The 16,775-nt window shown below is 34.8% G+C and overlaps 1 protein-coding gene across 4 annotated transcripts in view; it reads left to right on the plus strand.

The window, feature by feature from the left end:
* PCCA (propionyl-CoA carboxylase subunit alpha) overlaps positions 1-16,775 on the plus strand; it is a 550,597-nt gene that overhangs the window by 263,693 nt on the left and 270,129 nt on the right. For all 4 annotated transcript variants that reach the window (XR_011163584.1, XR_011163585.1, XM_069064183.1 and 1 more), the window contains 2 exons: positions 299-367; positions 2,494-2,569. Coding sequence is in view for 2 of the 4 variants with exons in the window: in XM_069064183.1 (XP_068920284.1) it covers positions 299-367; positions 2,494-2,569 (145 nt within the window). In the remaining 2 variants the exon portion in view is untranslated. The remainder of the gene's footprint in view (positions 1-298; positions 368-2,493; positions 2,570-16,775) is intronic.

Below are 16,775 nucleotides of genomic sequence, written 5' to 3' on the forward strand. Positions count from 1 at the left end.
ATACTGCTCTTTATGGTTGTCTCTGAGTGACAACACAGCAATTTGTTCTACTGTATTTTCAGAGATCAAAAGTGATCTGGCTAATAAGTAGCTTTAGATTGCTTTTGTCTTTTCCTTAAAGGAGACATGTTAATTCAGAGTAAATAATATATGGGTTTTCTCACTTAAAATAGGGAGAAAATTTAAAGTATTTTGCATAAGAGGGTTTTTATCTTTTAACTTGCCTAAAATTTGGCCTGTTTAGAAAGGTCTGCAGAATGTGGAATCATTTTCATTACTTTTTTTCTTTCTCTTCTAGGTTCGAGTTGACAGTGGGATTCAGCCAGGAAGTGATATTAGCATTTATTATGATCCAATGATATCAAAAGTTAGTTGCTTTTCTTAATTGTCTCCTTTGACATTTTTATTCAAAAGACAATGCTTGCATTGTAAATTTAAAAAAAATTGGCTTTCATGTGAATCACGTGCTGTATAATTATTTGAAACATGAATTGCAAATGGTGATAGTGAAAGGAGAGTAGGTTTTTTTCCTTTTAGAGAAATAGTATTAGTTTTGTTTTTTTTCCTTCAGTCTTAGTAAAAAATTGGACTATATAATAAACAGTGCAGGGTTATTTTTTGTATAAGTGCTACTAGGTAACATATATGCTAATTTGTAAATGATAATATAATAATAGAAATAATAAAATAAATATTAATAAATGGGTGAAAGGAAAGGCTGATCAATCATGATTGAGCAGGGATTAATGAAGGACATAACTGTTCTTTTTCCTGTAGATAGCAGTATATATTGAATTCAAATTGCTTTTTGCCATTTTGTAGTTTGTGACTAATTTTAAACGTAGTTGATTGCTTAAGGAACTGGCTAATCAAAAGTTTGTACCTTACTTATCTAAGAGAGAAGAGGTATTTCCTTCCTGCTTTTTAGGGTTGTACCATTTCTGGTAACTTAAAGGTCTATCTATGAAATATTTAGAAGATTTTTTTTTTAAAGAAAGTTTGAGTACACTGAAAGTAGTACTCTTTGGATCTTAGTAAGGGAAATGATCAGTATTCTTAGAAATTCTTTATTTATTATGATGGCATGGATTTCATCCCAGAGGGTTCCTCAAGAATGAAATATCTTGCCAGAATTCGGTGTAATGTTTAAAGAGTTTAACATTATTCTTTCAAGGATACAATCATGTTTATTAAACATTCTGAAAGGAACCCTGTACATTGTGTATATTAGTTCCATTCTAATGCCAAAGTTGTAGTTTTTCATTTAATGAGTTCTAGTTATATTTTATCTATATATGTGAACTTTAAAAAAATTAAAATATTTAACTGTTTCACTTGTAAAATTATACAGATGTACTTATGTTTAGGTAAATTCAACTTTCTGGATATTTCTCTGAGAAAATTTAAAGGTCCAGACATTGCAGAATATTTAACCCATACAAGTAAAACTTTTATAGGCAGAAAAGATTGTGTGTATGAGAGGTAAAAATTTATTAATAAAACAAAAACTTAAGACTTCAGTATTTTGGGGAACAAATCAATAGCAGAGACAGCTAAGCTTTTAAAAATTAATATCCATCTCTTTTACCTTTATCCATGTTATTTGAATACTCACAATAAAGTATGGACAGAAAAGTCTATAATATGATTAATTTAAATGAATAACTTAAGTAAAGCTATTTTCAGAGTTGTCTACTAAGACTGATAGGCATAGCATGATAGTCTAAGAGTACATATATTTGCCGAAAACAAACAAAAAAAATTGAGAGGATGTTTTTGTTTTTGGCCTGACTTAGGCTAGTTTGTTGGTTCACACTCAGGATTAGAACATTTTAACACTTGATTATCTAACATTTAGTTTTTTGAAAAGTTTAGTACTGTGAAAAGAATATTTAGCAAAGATGTAGCACTGATTCAGTTGGGCACAGCCCTCTGCTTCCATGTTTAGTAAGTGAGTTGCCTATTCAGCAGAGTGTATAAAATGGAGAACTTCTTTTATTTGGGTATTTATACTAAAATTACTAGGAAGCTATACCAGTGGTTTGAACCCTAGTCCCCAAGACCAGCTAATTCTCAGGGACAACTTTGTTTTCTTTTGGGAAAAACTAACCTAGCTTGCATGGAATAGATGTTACTCCTACCATATCAGATAAATGTCAGCATTCTGAATCAGACCTCTGTTTGTATGATGGTATGTGGGAAAAGGCAACAACCCCGATGAAAATAGCATGAATCTTAATATTTATTAGATTTCAACTTGCATATTTACTTGTTTTGAACTAATGAACCATACCCTCTTACACATACATATACATCCCTAAACAGTTTTTGGAAAGTTTCTCTCTCTCTCTCTCTCTCTCTCTGCACACACACACACACACACACATGAATAATTATATATATATTTTTATATATATGAAGATCTTCATTAGTGTAAGTTATCATGTTTTTCTTAAATTGCTGGTCCAAATTAAATTTTATTTTTGTATTTAGTTAATTTCTTATGGTTCTAATAGAACTGAAGCACTGGAGAGAATGGAAGCAGCTCTGGATAACTATGTCATTCGAGGTAACTACAAAACTAGATTTCTTTTATGGCATTATAGGATATGGTAGCATGCACTTCAGGAAATGGTTTAAAGATGCAGCAATTAACAAATTAAATAAAAGTCTTCTTTATTGCAAATTAAAATAAAAAAGTTTATATGAATAAAACTGATTAATTAAATATAGATAGATTTCATTTTCTCTTTAGCACTAATACATTTTGCATATGAACACTGAATTTTAATTATTTAAACTTATGCCTTATATTTTATATTGTTGATTGCCAAAAAGATTATAAATTTGAATTCATTTTCTGATAGATTCAGTGAACTATGAAGAGTTAAGCCTTTTAGAAGAATTGCAGGCTACTTTAGTTCTTCACTGTTGTTCTCCACAAAGTATTTTTCTGGTTTTGTTCTAAACAATTAAAAAAATTTAATTGATAGTGAACATTAACATTTACAAAAATATTTTAAATATTAATCATAATAAAGTTTCACAAAGTCAGACTAGTTTGGGGAAGTATAGTATGAATGAAAGAAAAGTCTGTCCATCTTTGCTTCAATTCTGCCCCATTATCTAAGGAGAATCTCTCTCCTTTTTTGGTAATTTTCTACCTCTCTTCTCAACATATTTGTTCTCCTCTCATGCATGCATGTGCCATTTCTTTCCCCTCTTTTCCCCAATCCCAATTCTGATCTTCACATTTAAGCATAAAAGTTATACTGGTGATAATCAGTATCACACAAAGAAAGGAAAGCCAGACATTTGAGTTCATATTAGACATAAATGCCAGTGCCACATATAGACCTTCAAATTTTGTAGACATTCCCTTTAGATTCACCATCTATCTTATACTCGTACTGTCTTGCCTTTCTCAGAAAGTTTAAAACCTACCTCACACTTTCTTCCTTATCACAACTTCTGTCCTTTTATTAGTGGATTTCAGCATATAAGTTCCTGTCCTCTCAGATACCAGTTCCTCAACCTATTCAACTTCTAGGACTTATGCCTTATTCTATCTCAGATAAACAAACAGATGGTTATACTGTAGATCTTGTGATCACCCATAGTCATTCAGCTTCCATGATTAAGAAATCTGAATTTCCTTAGAATCTTCTTGATTCTTCATACTTCTCTCTTCATCAATTGATGTAAATCTTAATCATATTTATCATTAATTCCAGCACAATAAAATTCCATTACATTCATATCACAGTTTTGTTTAGCCATTTCTCAGTTGCAGGACATTTACCGGATTTCTCTGTTTTTGCTACTAGATTAGGACTTTATTCTTATCAGTGATTTCCTTGGGGAGTAACTTTCTGGTGCAATATTTGGGTCAAAGGGTATGGATATTTTAGTTATTTTTTAAGAAAAAATTACTAATTGCTTTCTAAAATGGTTTTACTGATCCTTTGCTTCAAATGCTCTAGTGTGCCTGTCTTCCTGCAATCTCTCTAACATAGATTTCCCATCTTGTGTCATCTTTGCCAATTTTTGGTTGTGAAATGAAACCCTAGGATTGTTTTGATGTGCATTTCTCTTATTATTATTGATTTGGAATATTCTTTCATGTGGTTGTTGATGGTTTTGTAATTCTTTTGAAAACTGTTTATATACTTTGTTCACTTATATTTTGGAGGGTAGCTTTTGGTCATTTTTGCATGCTGTTTTTGTGTGTGTGCATGTATGTATGTGTGTGTATGTATGTATGTATGTACATCTCCATATACATATGTATGTATAGTCAATCCTGAACTTTCACGAGGATAACATTCCTAGAAAATGGCATGAGAATATAAAATGTGAATGTTGACACATTAAAACAATGAGATGATAGGGTAATTAAGTTCCCACGACCAACAAAGCTGAACTCTTTCACTAGTGATTGCTGAAAATACATTTTCCTGAATACAGTTCTTTGTAACAAAGCATTAATTCTGATAATGTGTACTTTTCCTAGCACAGTGACCATGAAATAATCCCCAAAATGCAGTTCACACATAGTAACATCGGTAACTTTTAAACCATTTTTCTTGCTAGTAGTTCCCTAGAATTATGTGGTCTTTTATGCTAACATTTCAGTTAAAAAAAAACTGATTTCAGTCAATACTGTACCACTGTAAACGTGTCTTCTTTGACGGTTCTGTGAAAACTAAGGGGAGACACTGAGATGGTGGAGATTGCGCCATTACCCCAGCATTCTGAATGCGCAGAGGGAGCTCTTTACCAAGGCGAGGGTGAGCAAGATCAGTGAAGTCTCTAGTGGGATACCAGTTGCTCCATGATCCCGTGCCATTGGCTTCCTCTCCTTTTTTTTCCTCTCACGCACATAGCTGTAAACGTTCATGGTTGCCGGTGCAAAGGTGAAATTGAGAGTACTAATATAATTATACTAATACTTGAAGTCATGAAAGTTGAATCTGAGAATGTTGAGGATTTACTCTATGTGAATGCACGTATATATATCTTGGATAGCAAACCCATCTAAGAAAATTGATACTCAGATTTTTTTCCCCATTTGAACATATCTCGTATACTAAATGTATTAATTTGGTCTGTGCAGAAGCCTTTTAATTTCATACAAAATTATATATATTTTTTGTAATTCTCTCACTTGCATGATTTAGTTAGCTACCTGGATTTAAAATTTTCCTGGAGTTGATTAAATTTGCTAAGGTGATAACTTGTTAATCTTACATTCCTAATGCTCAGGGTACCTGAACAAGCCAGTGTAGGGTACACAAGAACTTTCTAGTATACAGGCAGGCCAGTCAGTGATAAAACAAAATCACAATTGTCAGTTAGGGCTTACTCTCACAGTATGATCTTTAATGTTCAGGTCAGGTATCCATTTTGAGTTTATCATAGAATGTGGTGTAACATGTCAGGCTCATTTCTGCCAGAATTATTTCCAGTTTTATCGGATGATGTTACAACTCAGGGTCCTGAATGTGAGTGCCTTGGATCATTGTTCCCCTGACTATCAGATCTTCTAGCCTAGCCCTTTCATCTGTCTTTAAGAGGAGAAATAATTGTGAAGAAGGGGCCTACCTTTCTCTTAGCTATCAGAAACAATTGCTCAGGGGTGGCTAGGTAGCACAGCGAGTAAGAGCACCGGCTCCAGTGTTGGAATGACCTGGAGATTGAATCCCGGGCTCAGACACTTAGCACCCACCCAGAAACACCTGACCATGTAACCTTGAGCAAGTTACTTAACCCCAGTTGCTTAGGGGCAGCCAGGTGTCTCAGTGAGTAAGAGCACTGGCTCCAATGTCGGGATGACCTGGATCAAATCCAGACTCAGATACTCAGCACCACACCCAGAAATAACTGGCCATGTAACCTTGAGCAAGTTACTTAACCCTGATTGCTTAAAAAAAAAAAAAAAGAAAGAAACAATTGCTCACCAGCTGCTACCAGTGAGGGATAGGCATGAGAACCTTGAATAGGCAGCATCCCCAAGACTGCCATTCTTACTTCATTAGGAAATAGGGAAAGTTATATCTCCTATTTGTCTAACTTTATACCTTTAATTTCTTTGTCTTTTATTGCTATTGTGAGGATCTCTGAAAAGATGTGAAATATTAAGCATCCTTGCTTGAATCCTATATTTTTGGGAAAGCTTCTAATCTAGTATGTCTCCATTGCAGATTAAGCTTGCTTTTGGTTTTAGATGACTACTTTTTATGAAACTAAAAAATGTTTCCTCTCTGCCTATACTCTGGAGAGTATGTGTATGTGTGTGTGTTCAAAACGTACATGAATATGGAACTTTGTCAAAGGTTTTTTCTGCATTTTTTGAGATAATCATGTGGTTTGGGTTGGTTTTATGTGCTTTCTTATGTTAATTTTTTCCTAATGTCACACTGTTCTTATATTCTTGGCACAATACCAATTTGGTTTTTATGAATAATTGAATAAGGAATAATTATTTGAATAAATTACTATAATCTATTTGAGAGGATTTTATTTAAAATTGTTGAATCAATAATAATATTTGTCACTAATTATTTCGTTTATCTTACTATTTCATTTATCTTACCCTTCTTGATGAGTGCTTTTTTCATTTTTTTGAGAATAAATTGTATAGTGCTGGTATTAATTCTTTACATACGTGCATGTATATATATACATATACAAATAGAAAGGTGGTATATACATACATGTATTGGTATGCTCATGTATATATGAGCACACACATGTGTGTCTCTATAACAATATATCTCTGTGTATGCATGTGTATGTGCACATGTGTATGCATATGCATGTATAGAACTGGAGGTGTGATTTCATTATTTGTATAGGAAACACTTGGATGAGGAGGCTACATTAATACATGTTGGCATCTTCTTTGTAATTTATGGTTTAGAGCATTACCTAGATTAGTTGTATCAAACTCAAATAGAAAGAGATCCAGGTAGCATATTGACTTATAAAACTACAAGTTTAAATTATCTATGTTTTATTGTTTTTTATTTTTGTAGGAATTTTTGCAAATTAATTTATTAACTTACTTTGTTAAACATTTACCAATTACATTTTCATCTTGTACTGTGACCTCGATCTCTTAGAAGTTAAGTGACTTTTACATAATGTTTTAGATTACATTATTTTTTATTTCTACTTGGTCTTCTATTAGTATAGGTATTTTATATTTTTAAAGGTGATCTCAGTAGAATTCTTAGTTTTGCTAACATATTACTGCATATAGCAGGTGTTAATAATAATTTTTATTTCTTCTGGTTGTTTTATACATTGTAGTTTTGTTGATTTCATTTTCTCCCCTTTTAATCAGGTTGGCTAAAGGCCTATCTGTTAATGTTCTTAAAGAACCAGCTTTTACTTTCCACTTTATCCATTTCTCTTAATTTTCAATATGTCGCCTTTGGTGCTTATTTTGAATTTGTACAAATTAAAAAAAATTAGTCTAAACCCAATTTCTGGCAAAGTGCTGTTCAGTTTTCCATGTAGTGTTTGTAAGCTGTGATTACTTATCTCAGAAACTGAGATTTTTTTAGTTTTTTGAACTCCGGGCTACTAGTTTTGTTTGCTTCTCTGCCTTGTATACCTAATTTGTTACAGTCATTGACCTTTCTATTTTGTAACCAGTACCAAATTATTTGGATGATTATTGCTTTATCGTATATCTGGAGAACCAGTACTTCTAGACCATTGTTTTTGCTTTTATTTCCCTTGAGCCTTTTTTTCCCCTCTAGATGAATTTCAGTAAATTAGTCACAATATATTAAAAGCTTACCATTTGCCAGGTTCTGTATTATGCTATAATACAGAATAAAAATAAAGATCAGCAAAAAAGAATTAGTCTTTGCTCTGAAGGAACTCAATAGAGGATAACAATCTGAGGAGGGAGGGTTAACCCCATATATGATGGCTAAGTCCAGAGAGCCAGAAATTGAGCCTGCACAGGAATGAAGAATGTCTGCCCTCAACTGTTCCTCAAAATGGAGGTTATTGGAGGAACTCAAAAAATCAAATATTATTCCGGTATCAGAAGGCTACAGGAATTGACAGAACTTTCAGGGTAAACTTTGATTGTTAGTCACTGTGATGACACTATGGCACTTTTTTGTTCCTGGAGTCTGACTCTTAGAGTCTCTCTTTGAGTTAGAGTGACATCACCACCAACCCTGCACCCATGAGAATCCAAGGGTATTAATAACTCTAGAGTTATTAACAGGATACCCCTGTACCCCTGTTTTGTTCTAAGGTTTGTCTTTGCAGTCCTCACTCAGCCCTGTTCTACAAAAACAGTACTAGTCACTTGACTCTGGGTTGAATTTGTGATCTTGGGCTGCAAATATGACCCACTATCTATAGGTGTCTTTCTTTTTTTTCTTTGTATTATTCTTCAGAGATTATTTTTATTTTATTACCTTGCTTTTTTTGTAGTTTTATTTATTTTATTCGAGGTGTTTGAAAATCAAGTAATCTGTTTAAGCTCTTTGGGAGGGATCACGGGGGTAGGAATGTTTCTTTTTTTTTTTTTTTCCATTTTTCAAATGCTTTATTAACTTCTGATTTACATCATTCATTTCCGCCAGATTTTGAGTTGCAAATTTTCTCCCCATTTTTCCCCTACCCACTGCCCCAAAATAGCAGTCTCACAGGATATCCCCTCCTCCGATCTGCTCTCTCCCGTATTTTCTCCCATACCCCTTTCGACTTTTCCAGTAGGGCATGGTGGATCTCTATGCCCCACTTCCTGTATATCTTATTTCCCAATTACATGTAAAATAGTATTAATAATTGTATATATATTTAAACATTTGATTTTAAAATTTTGAATTCGAAATTCATTCCCTTCCTCTGTTGTCACCCACCCTTACTGGCGAGGTAAGCGGTTCAGAATAGGTTGTACATGTGTAGCTAATGTAAAACAATAACATAGATATATTGTAAAAGACTGACTATATTTCCCTCCATCCTATCCCACCTCCCACTTGTTCTATTCTCTACTTATATCCTGTCCCTTTTCAAAAGTGGGTGCTCCCAACTTCCCTCCCCCACAGCCTGCCTTCCCTTCCATCATCCCCCCTTTCATCCCCTACCCCCTCTACTCTCCTGTAGGGTGACTACCCTATTTAGTGTGTATTTCATTCCCTCCCCAAGCCAAATTCAATGAGAATAAGGTTGACCCATTCCCCTTTGCCTTCCTATTCTTCCCCTCCATTGTAACCATTTTCCCTTACCTCTTCTATATGAGATAGTTTACCCCATTCTGTCTCTCCCCATCTCTCATTATATTCCTCTCTCACCTATTAATTTCACCTTTTAAGTATCATCCCTTCCTATTAAATTGGTCCTGTGCCCTCTATCTATGTATACCTGTAAGCATATATACACACATTCACATATGTATTCATATGCCCTCATATAGACATACATATATTTCTATTCCCTTCAACTATTTTCATACAGAGAAAATTTTCAATTTTATTACAATTATTGTTTTTCCATGTAGGAATGTTAATAGTTCAACTTTGATAAGTTCCTTATGATTTCTTTTCCCTGTTTACCTTTTCATGCTTCTCTTGCTTCTTGTATCTGAATGTCAAATTTTCTATTCAACTCTAGTTTTTTCATCAAGAATGCTTGAAAGTCCTCTATTCCACTGAATGACCATATTTTCCCCTGAAACATGATACTCAGTTTTGCTGGGTAGGTGATTCTTGGTTTTAATCCCAGCTCCTTTGCCCTCCAGAATATCATATTCCAAGTCCCTTGATCCCTCAGTGTAGAAGTTGCTAGATCCTGGGTTATCTTGATTGTGTTTCCACAATATTCAAATTGTTTCTTCTTGACTGCTTGTAATATTTTCTCCTTAATCTGGGAATTCTGGAACCTGGCTATAATATTCCTAGGAGTTTTCTTTTTGGGATCTTTTTCAGGAGGTGATCAGTGGATTCTTTCAACCTCTATTTTGCCCTCTGGTTCTAAAACATTAGGGCAGTTTTCTTTGAGAACTTCCTTAAGGATGATTTCTAGGTTCTTACTTTGATCATGGCTTTCAGGTAGTCCAATAATTTTTAAATTATCTCTCCTGGGTATATTTTCCAGGTCAGTGGTTTTTCCCATGAGATATTTCACATTGCCTTCTTCTATTCTTTCATTTGTTTGGGTCTGTTTAACAGCATCTTGATTTCTCATAAAGTCATTAACTTCCATTTGCTCCAATCTAATTCTGAAGCAATGATTCTCCTCATTGAGCTTTTGAGATTCTTTTTCCATCAGGCAAATTCGGCTTTTTACGGCATTCTTCTCCTCATTGCCTTTTTGAGCCTCTTTTGCCAATTGAGTTAGTCTGTTTTTTAAGGTGTTATTTTCCTCAGTCAGGCTGTTGCCTCTCATTTCATAATTTCTTGCATCGTTCTCATTTCTCTTCCCAGTTTTTCCTCCACTTCTCTTATCAGCTTCTTAAAGTCCTCTATAGCCTGTAACCAGCTTGTATTTTCCTTTGAAGCTTTTGGTGCAGGAGTTCTGACTTCCCTGTCTTCCTCCTGTTCCATGCTTTGCTCCTTTTTGTCCCCAAAATAGGACTCTAGAATTGGAATCTTCTGTCTGCTTTGTTTCCTTTGCCTGGTCATGTTGCCCCTCAGTCACTTGACTCCTGGGCTTTTTGCCACAATAGGACTCTGCCACCAGACAGGAGCTTTCGTCCCAAATGCTGGGGTTTTCTCAGCTGCCGGAGGTATTAGATGTGTGCCCTCTCTGAGGCCTCCATATGCTCTGCCAGGCTGGGCACACACCCCAGGATCTCCACCCTAGACTGCAATCCAGATCCAAGCAGGTTAAAGCCAGAGCAATTACCCCTCAGACTGGTGCTTGGTCCCCCTACAGTCTGCAGGCCAGGAGCTGAAGCTGCCATGTGGCGCTGGCTGGGTGTGCCGGCATCTTAGCGGTTTCTCACCCCGGGGGCAAAAGCCACGCACTCCCACTTAGTGGATCCCAAAGTCCAGACTGCTCTGACCTCTCACTTTGTCCTTTGCATCTATGTGTTGATAATTCTAGAAAGGGCCACAGCTGCTGCTGATCTGGAGTCCCTTTGGCTGGTCAGGCCTGCCCTGGGGCTAAAGCCTTGGCGTGGGGCTGGGCTTGGCTCCCAGAGCACTGTGCTGGCCGACTCCTGCTTGCCTGCTGGGCTGTCCTTAGTGGGAGGTTTGTTTATCTGTGTCATTTTGTGGGTTCTGCATTTCCAAAGTTTGTTCAGAGTCCCCTTTTTACATTCATTGGAGAAGGTGGATGCCGGAGCCACTGGGAGGTCCTGCTTCTACTCCGCCCAGTAGGAATGTTTCAAATGACTCAATAATTGAATTTTCATCTTTTTTTTCATTGATGATTATACTCAGATTTGCATGGTATGTAATTTTTGGGTTTTCTCTTGAATTCCCTTGTTGTTCAGAATATATTATTCTAATCCCTTCTGAAATTTCCTTTGGATACAAAATATGTTCATTTGTGTTCATGCAGTTTTATTCACTTCCTTTATATTAGACTTTTTTCTTAGAATTAATTTTTCATCCTTTTTAATTTTTAAATTTAATTAAATAGTCTTGGAGTTTGCCCACTCTTTGCTTTTGTCTTTTCCATTCTTTTGTCTGATGTTACCTATGGATCCTTTCAATTGGTGCTTTGATTTTTTTTTCAGAAGTCATGCATAGTTTTATTATTTTTATATCCTGATATTCAGGTTTTTTCATTTTTCTTATTTTGGGGAGGCCTATAAATCTCTTCTGCTTTGTCCATTTCTAGTTTCATCTAAGTTGTCTCTAAATCATATAAGTTAGTCAATTCTCATGCAAGCTTTCCTTCAGACTTTTTTTAGCCTCTCCTACTTTTCATTTTTTGTGTGTGGCAATACTGCTTCTAATTTTCAGTTATCTTGTTTCATAGTGTTTTGCAATCTAGTTTGTATCATAAATCTCTCTTGTCCTCAGCTGCCTTTTCTTTCTGCCTGACATTTATATACAATTTTCTGACTAATGTGGTTTCTAAACTCTTTTGATCTCTTCATTGTGGCACCTCTTTTACACTGATAGAATAGGTGAAGGAAATTTAAGTAAACAAATTAATTTCTTCTTTACACTTGTAGTTTGTGGTGGATATTTCTGGTTTATTTTGGGTTTCATTCCATTATCTTTTGGTCAATTTTTGTTTTACAGTAACATGCTTCAGTTGTAACTTTTATGCTTTAAAAATATCTTTTTTTTTCTTTTTGGGGGTCAGTTTGGGATTAAGTGACTTGCCCAAAATCACATGGCTATTTTTTGTGTTAAGTGTCTTAGGCCGGATCTGAACCCAGGTCCTCATGACTCCGGGGCTGGTGATCTATTTACTGTGCCACCTAGCTGCCCCAAAATATCTTAATACAATGAATTATAATGCCTACCATATTATTTTACTCTCTGGGGAGATATTTTTCATTGTGATCTTATCCACTATAACATAATCTCTCTTAAATATGAAACTAAACTACTTTTCTACCAGATTATGTGTCACCTCTCAGGAGACCTCTTCTCATTCTATATCTGTGATTCTCTAATCCTTCATATTTTAGGCCTCCTATATATTGCGACTAAATGGTTTAATAAAATCTTTTTTTGTTTTGTTTTGTACTTCCAAGTTTTTTTTTCTTCTTAATATATCAGGGTTTAAAGACATAATATTACATTTTGGTAGAGCATGGCAATCACAAATAAAAGAATTACAGTTCAGCATCTAGCCCAAATTTCATTCATTGTATAGACAGAAAAAATTCTTAGTAAACATCTTTTAGTGTAAGGCAAAATTTATCAATTTTATCTCAAAATTTCTTTTCATTGAAATATCAGATCTTATATACAAAAAAAAATCCTTTCCCTTACATTCAAGATAAACTTGACTTTATTATCGGCATCATTCTCTTTCTTTAAAAGCATATAGTAGTTCTTCTGGTGCCAAGCTGGTGGAGTGAGGAAGGAACCCTCTGAAACTCTCCCAAATTTCCCTCCAAATAAGTAGAACACTGCCTCAGAATTGATGTAGGAGCAGACAAGCATCTTATCTGCCAGCCAGGGAAGATCTGTCTTCCTGAGGAGAAAGGGGAGCAAGGTTCAAGAGGAGCAGCAGCAGCCAGCCTCATGGGAGGGAAATTGCAGCAGAGCTCCAAGCCTAGGGCCGTCCACCAGAGAGCCTCACCCTACTGCAAACTAGCAGACCCCTGTGCAAATGGGTAGTCTGTGAATCACAGCAAGGCCCCATTCCAGTGACCCCACCCCAGCATAAACCACCAGTGAGATCTTGACTCCATTGCTGAACAGTAGTGAAGCCGCCGCCCCACACCCACTTTGAGCTGCCAACATCAAGACCCTGTCCCTGGGACCTACCAGCAGAGAGACACTGCAGGCTAGCAGCACAGCCCTAGCCCTAGGGAAGATCAACAACAATATCCTTTCTTTAGGAGCAGTCACTAGAAAGACTCTGTCACCATAGCAAACCAGCAGCAAGGCATCACCCCTGTAGCAGGCCAGAAACTAAACCCCACACCCAAGGGACAACAGTGGGGAAGACCCAACCCCTATGCAAGCCAGAAGGGAAGACTACCCTCCAGAGAAAGCAAGCACCTAAACCCTGAAGCCCAGTGAACACAAAAGTAAGACCCAGGGCCCAACACAAAAAGTATTACAACAGTGTAGTATTGGAGCTCAGCTCTCATATTAGAAACATCAAATCACTAAAAAAAGACAGAAAACATAAGTAAAAAAGCAAAAAAGGGCTTGACTTATAGGGAGGATCAAGGAGTAAACTTGGGAGAGAACAATAGTAGTTTGAGGCTACATGTGAAGCCTTAAAGAAAAATGTAATCTGGTCTCAGGCCCAAAACGAATTCCTGGAAGAGCTTAAAAAAGATTTTAAAAAGCAAATTAAAGAAGTAGAAGAAAAATTGTGAAAAGCAAGTGATGCAAGAAAATCATGAAAAAAAAGTCAGATGGGAAAAGATATACAAAAATTTACCAAGGAACAAAAACTTCCTAAAAAAAAATTTTGGCCAAATGGAAAAAGTAGTACAAAAGCACACGGAAGCAAATAATTCCTTAAAAATTAGAATTGAACAAGGAGAAAGTAATGACTCTGTTGAGACATCATGATATGATAAGACAAAATAAAAAAAGTAAAAAACGAGAAGAAAATGTTACATTTCTTCTTGGAAAAACAACTGACCTAGAAATTAGATCCAGGGGAGATAATAAAAGAATTATTGGGCTATCTGAAAACCAGAATCAAAAAAATGGGGGGCGAAGGGGGGCCTGGAAAACATATTTCAAGACATTTATCAAAGAAAATGACCCTGATTTATTAGAACCAGAGGTCAAAATAGAAATTGAAAGATATAAAAATCTCACAACCAAATGTAGAAAAACAGAAATAGTAGCCACATCCTTTTCAGATCATAATGTAATAAAAATTACACTCAATAATGGATGATGGAAAGAGATTAAAAATTTACCAACTTTTTTTTTCTTTTTTAAGCAATTGGGGTTAAGTAACTTGCTCAAGGTTACACGGCCAGTTATTTCTGGGTGTGGTGCTGAGTGTCTGAGCCTGGGATTCGATCTCCAGGTTATCCTGACACTGGAGCCAGTGCTCTTACTTGCTGAGCCACCTGGCCGCCCCTAAGAGATTAAAAATTAATTGGAAATTAACCTAATCCTAAGGAGCAAGTGGATCAAAGAAGAAATAAAAAAAAACAGTTGATAATTTCATTAAAGAAAATGACAAAAGTAAAACAACATATCAAAATTTATAGGATGCAAAGTGGTATTTAGAGGGAAATTTATATCTCTAATCGCTTACATCAATAAAACAGAGGAAAAGCAGATCAATGAATTGAGCATGCAACTAAAAAAAATCAGAAAAAGAACATTTTAATATCCCCAATTGAACACCAAAATGGAAATCCTCAAAATCAAAGGAGAGGTTAATAAAATTTAAAGTAAGAAAACCCTTGAGCTAATAAATAAAACTAGAAGCTAGTTTTATGAATAAAGCAATAAAAGAGATAAACTGTTGGTTAATTTGTTTTCAATAAGGAAAGAAGAAAACCAAATTGTTAGTATCAAAAATTAAAGGAGTGAACCCACTACCAATGAAGAGGAAATTAAGAGAATTGTTAAGAGCTGTTTTGATCAATTATATGCCAGTAAATTTGACAATCTAGAAACGGAGGAATAACTACAAAAATATAAATTATTCAGGTTAACAGTAAAAACAATATAGTTAAATAACCCAATATTAGAAAAAAAAATTGAAGAAGCCACCAAGGAACTATTTAAGAAAAATTTCCCAGGACCAGATGGATTCACATGTGAATTCTACCAAACTTTTAAAGAACATTTTGTCCCAATACTATATAGACTATTTGGAAAAATAGGCCAAGAAAAGGAATCCTACCATGTTCCTTTTATGACATGAATATGGTGCTGAAACCTAAAGCAGGAAGAACCAAAGCAGAGAAAGAAAATTTTATACCAGTTTCTCTAATAAATATTGATGAAAAAATTTTAAATGAAATATTAGCAAAGAAATTACTGCAGTATATCACAAGGATCATACACTATCACCAGGTGGGATTATGCCAGGAATGCAGGACTGGTTCAATATTAGGAAAGTTATTAGTATAATTCTATATCAATAACAAAACCCAAGGATATCATATCATTATCTGAATAGATGCAGGGAAAGTCTTTGAAAAAATACAGCAAGCATTCTTATTAAAAGCACAAGAGAGCACAGGAATAAATGGAGCATACTTTAAAATGATAAGTACTCTTTTATCTAAAACCATTGTCAGGTATTATCAGTAATATGAATAAGCAAGAAACCTTCCCAGCACAATCAGTGGTAAAGGAAAGATGCCCTTCACCACTTCTCTTATTCAATATTGTACTAGAAATGTTAGCTACAGCAATAAGAGAAGAAAAAGAAATTGAAGGATTTAATATAGGCAGTGAGGAAATAAAACTATCACTCTTTGCAGATAATATGATGTTATACTTAGAAAATCTGAGAGAGATCCCAGTAATTTCAACCTACTTGAAATTATTAACAATTATAGCAAAGTTGCAGGATACGAAATAAACCAACATAAATCATCATCATCTATATATTATCAACAAAATCCAGCAGCAAGAGATAGAGAAATTCCTTTTAAAATAACTGTAGACAATATATAGTACTTAGAAGTCCACCTTCCAAGATTAAATGAGGAATTATGTGAACAACTATAAAACACTTCTCACACAAATAAAGTCAATTTTAAACAATTGGAAAAATATTAATTACTCATGCATAACCTGATCCATTATAAGAAAAATGAGAATTCTACCTAACTTAATCTGTTATTTTCAGTGCCATAAGAACTATCAAAAACTTATTTTATAAAACTAGACAATATAATAACAGAATTCATCTGGAAGAGCAAAATGCTCAAGGATATCAAGGCAATCAATGAAAACAAGTAAGAGAAGATGGTCTAGCAGTACCACATTTCAAATTGCATTATAAAGTGGTAATTGTCAAAACAATCTAATACTATTTAAGAAACAGAGTGGTAGATAAGTGGAATAGATTATGTGCAAATTACATCATAGTAAATGACCATAGTATCTAGTATATAATAAACTCAAGAATCCAAGCTTTTGGATTCATTTGACAAAAACTGCTAG

The sequence above is a fragment of the Petaurus breviceps genome, unplaced genomic scaffold (genome assembly GCF_028583685.1).
Source record: "Petaurus breviceps papuanus isolate PSGF00001 unplaced genomic scaffold, PetGlider_PUasm1.0 90625, whole genome shotgun sequence".
Lineage (NCBI taxonomy): Eukaryota > Metazoa > Chordata > Mammalia > Diprotodontia > Petauridae > Petaurus > Petaurus breviceps.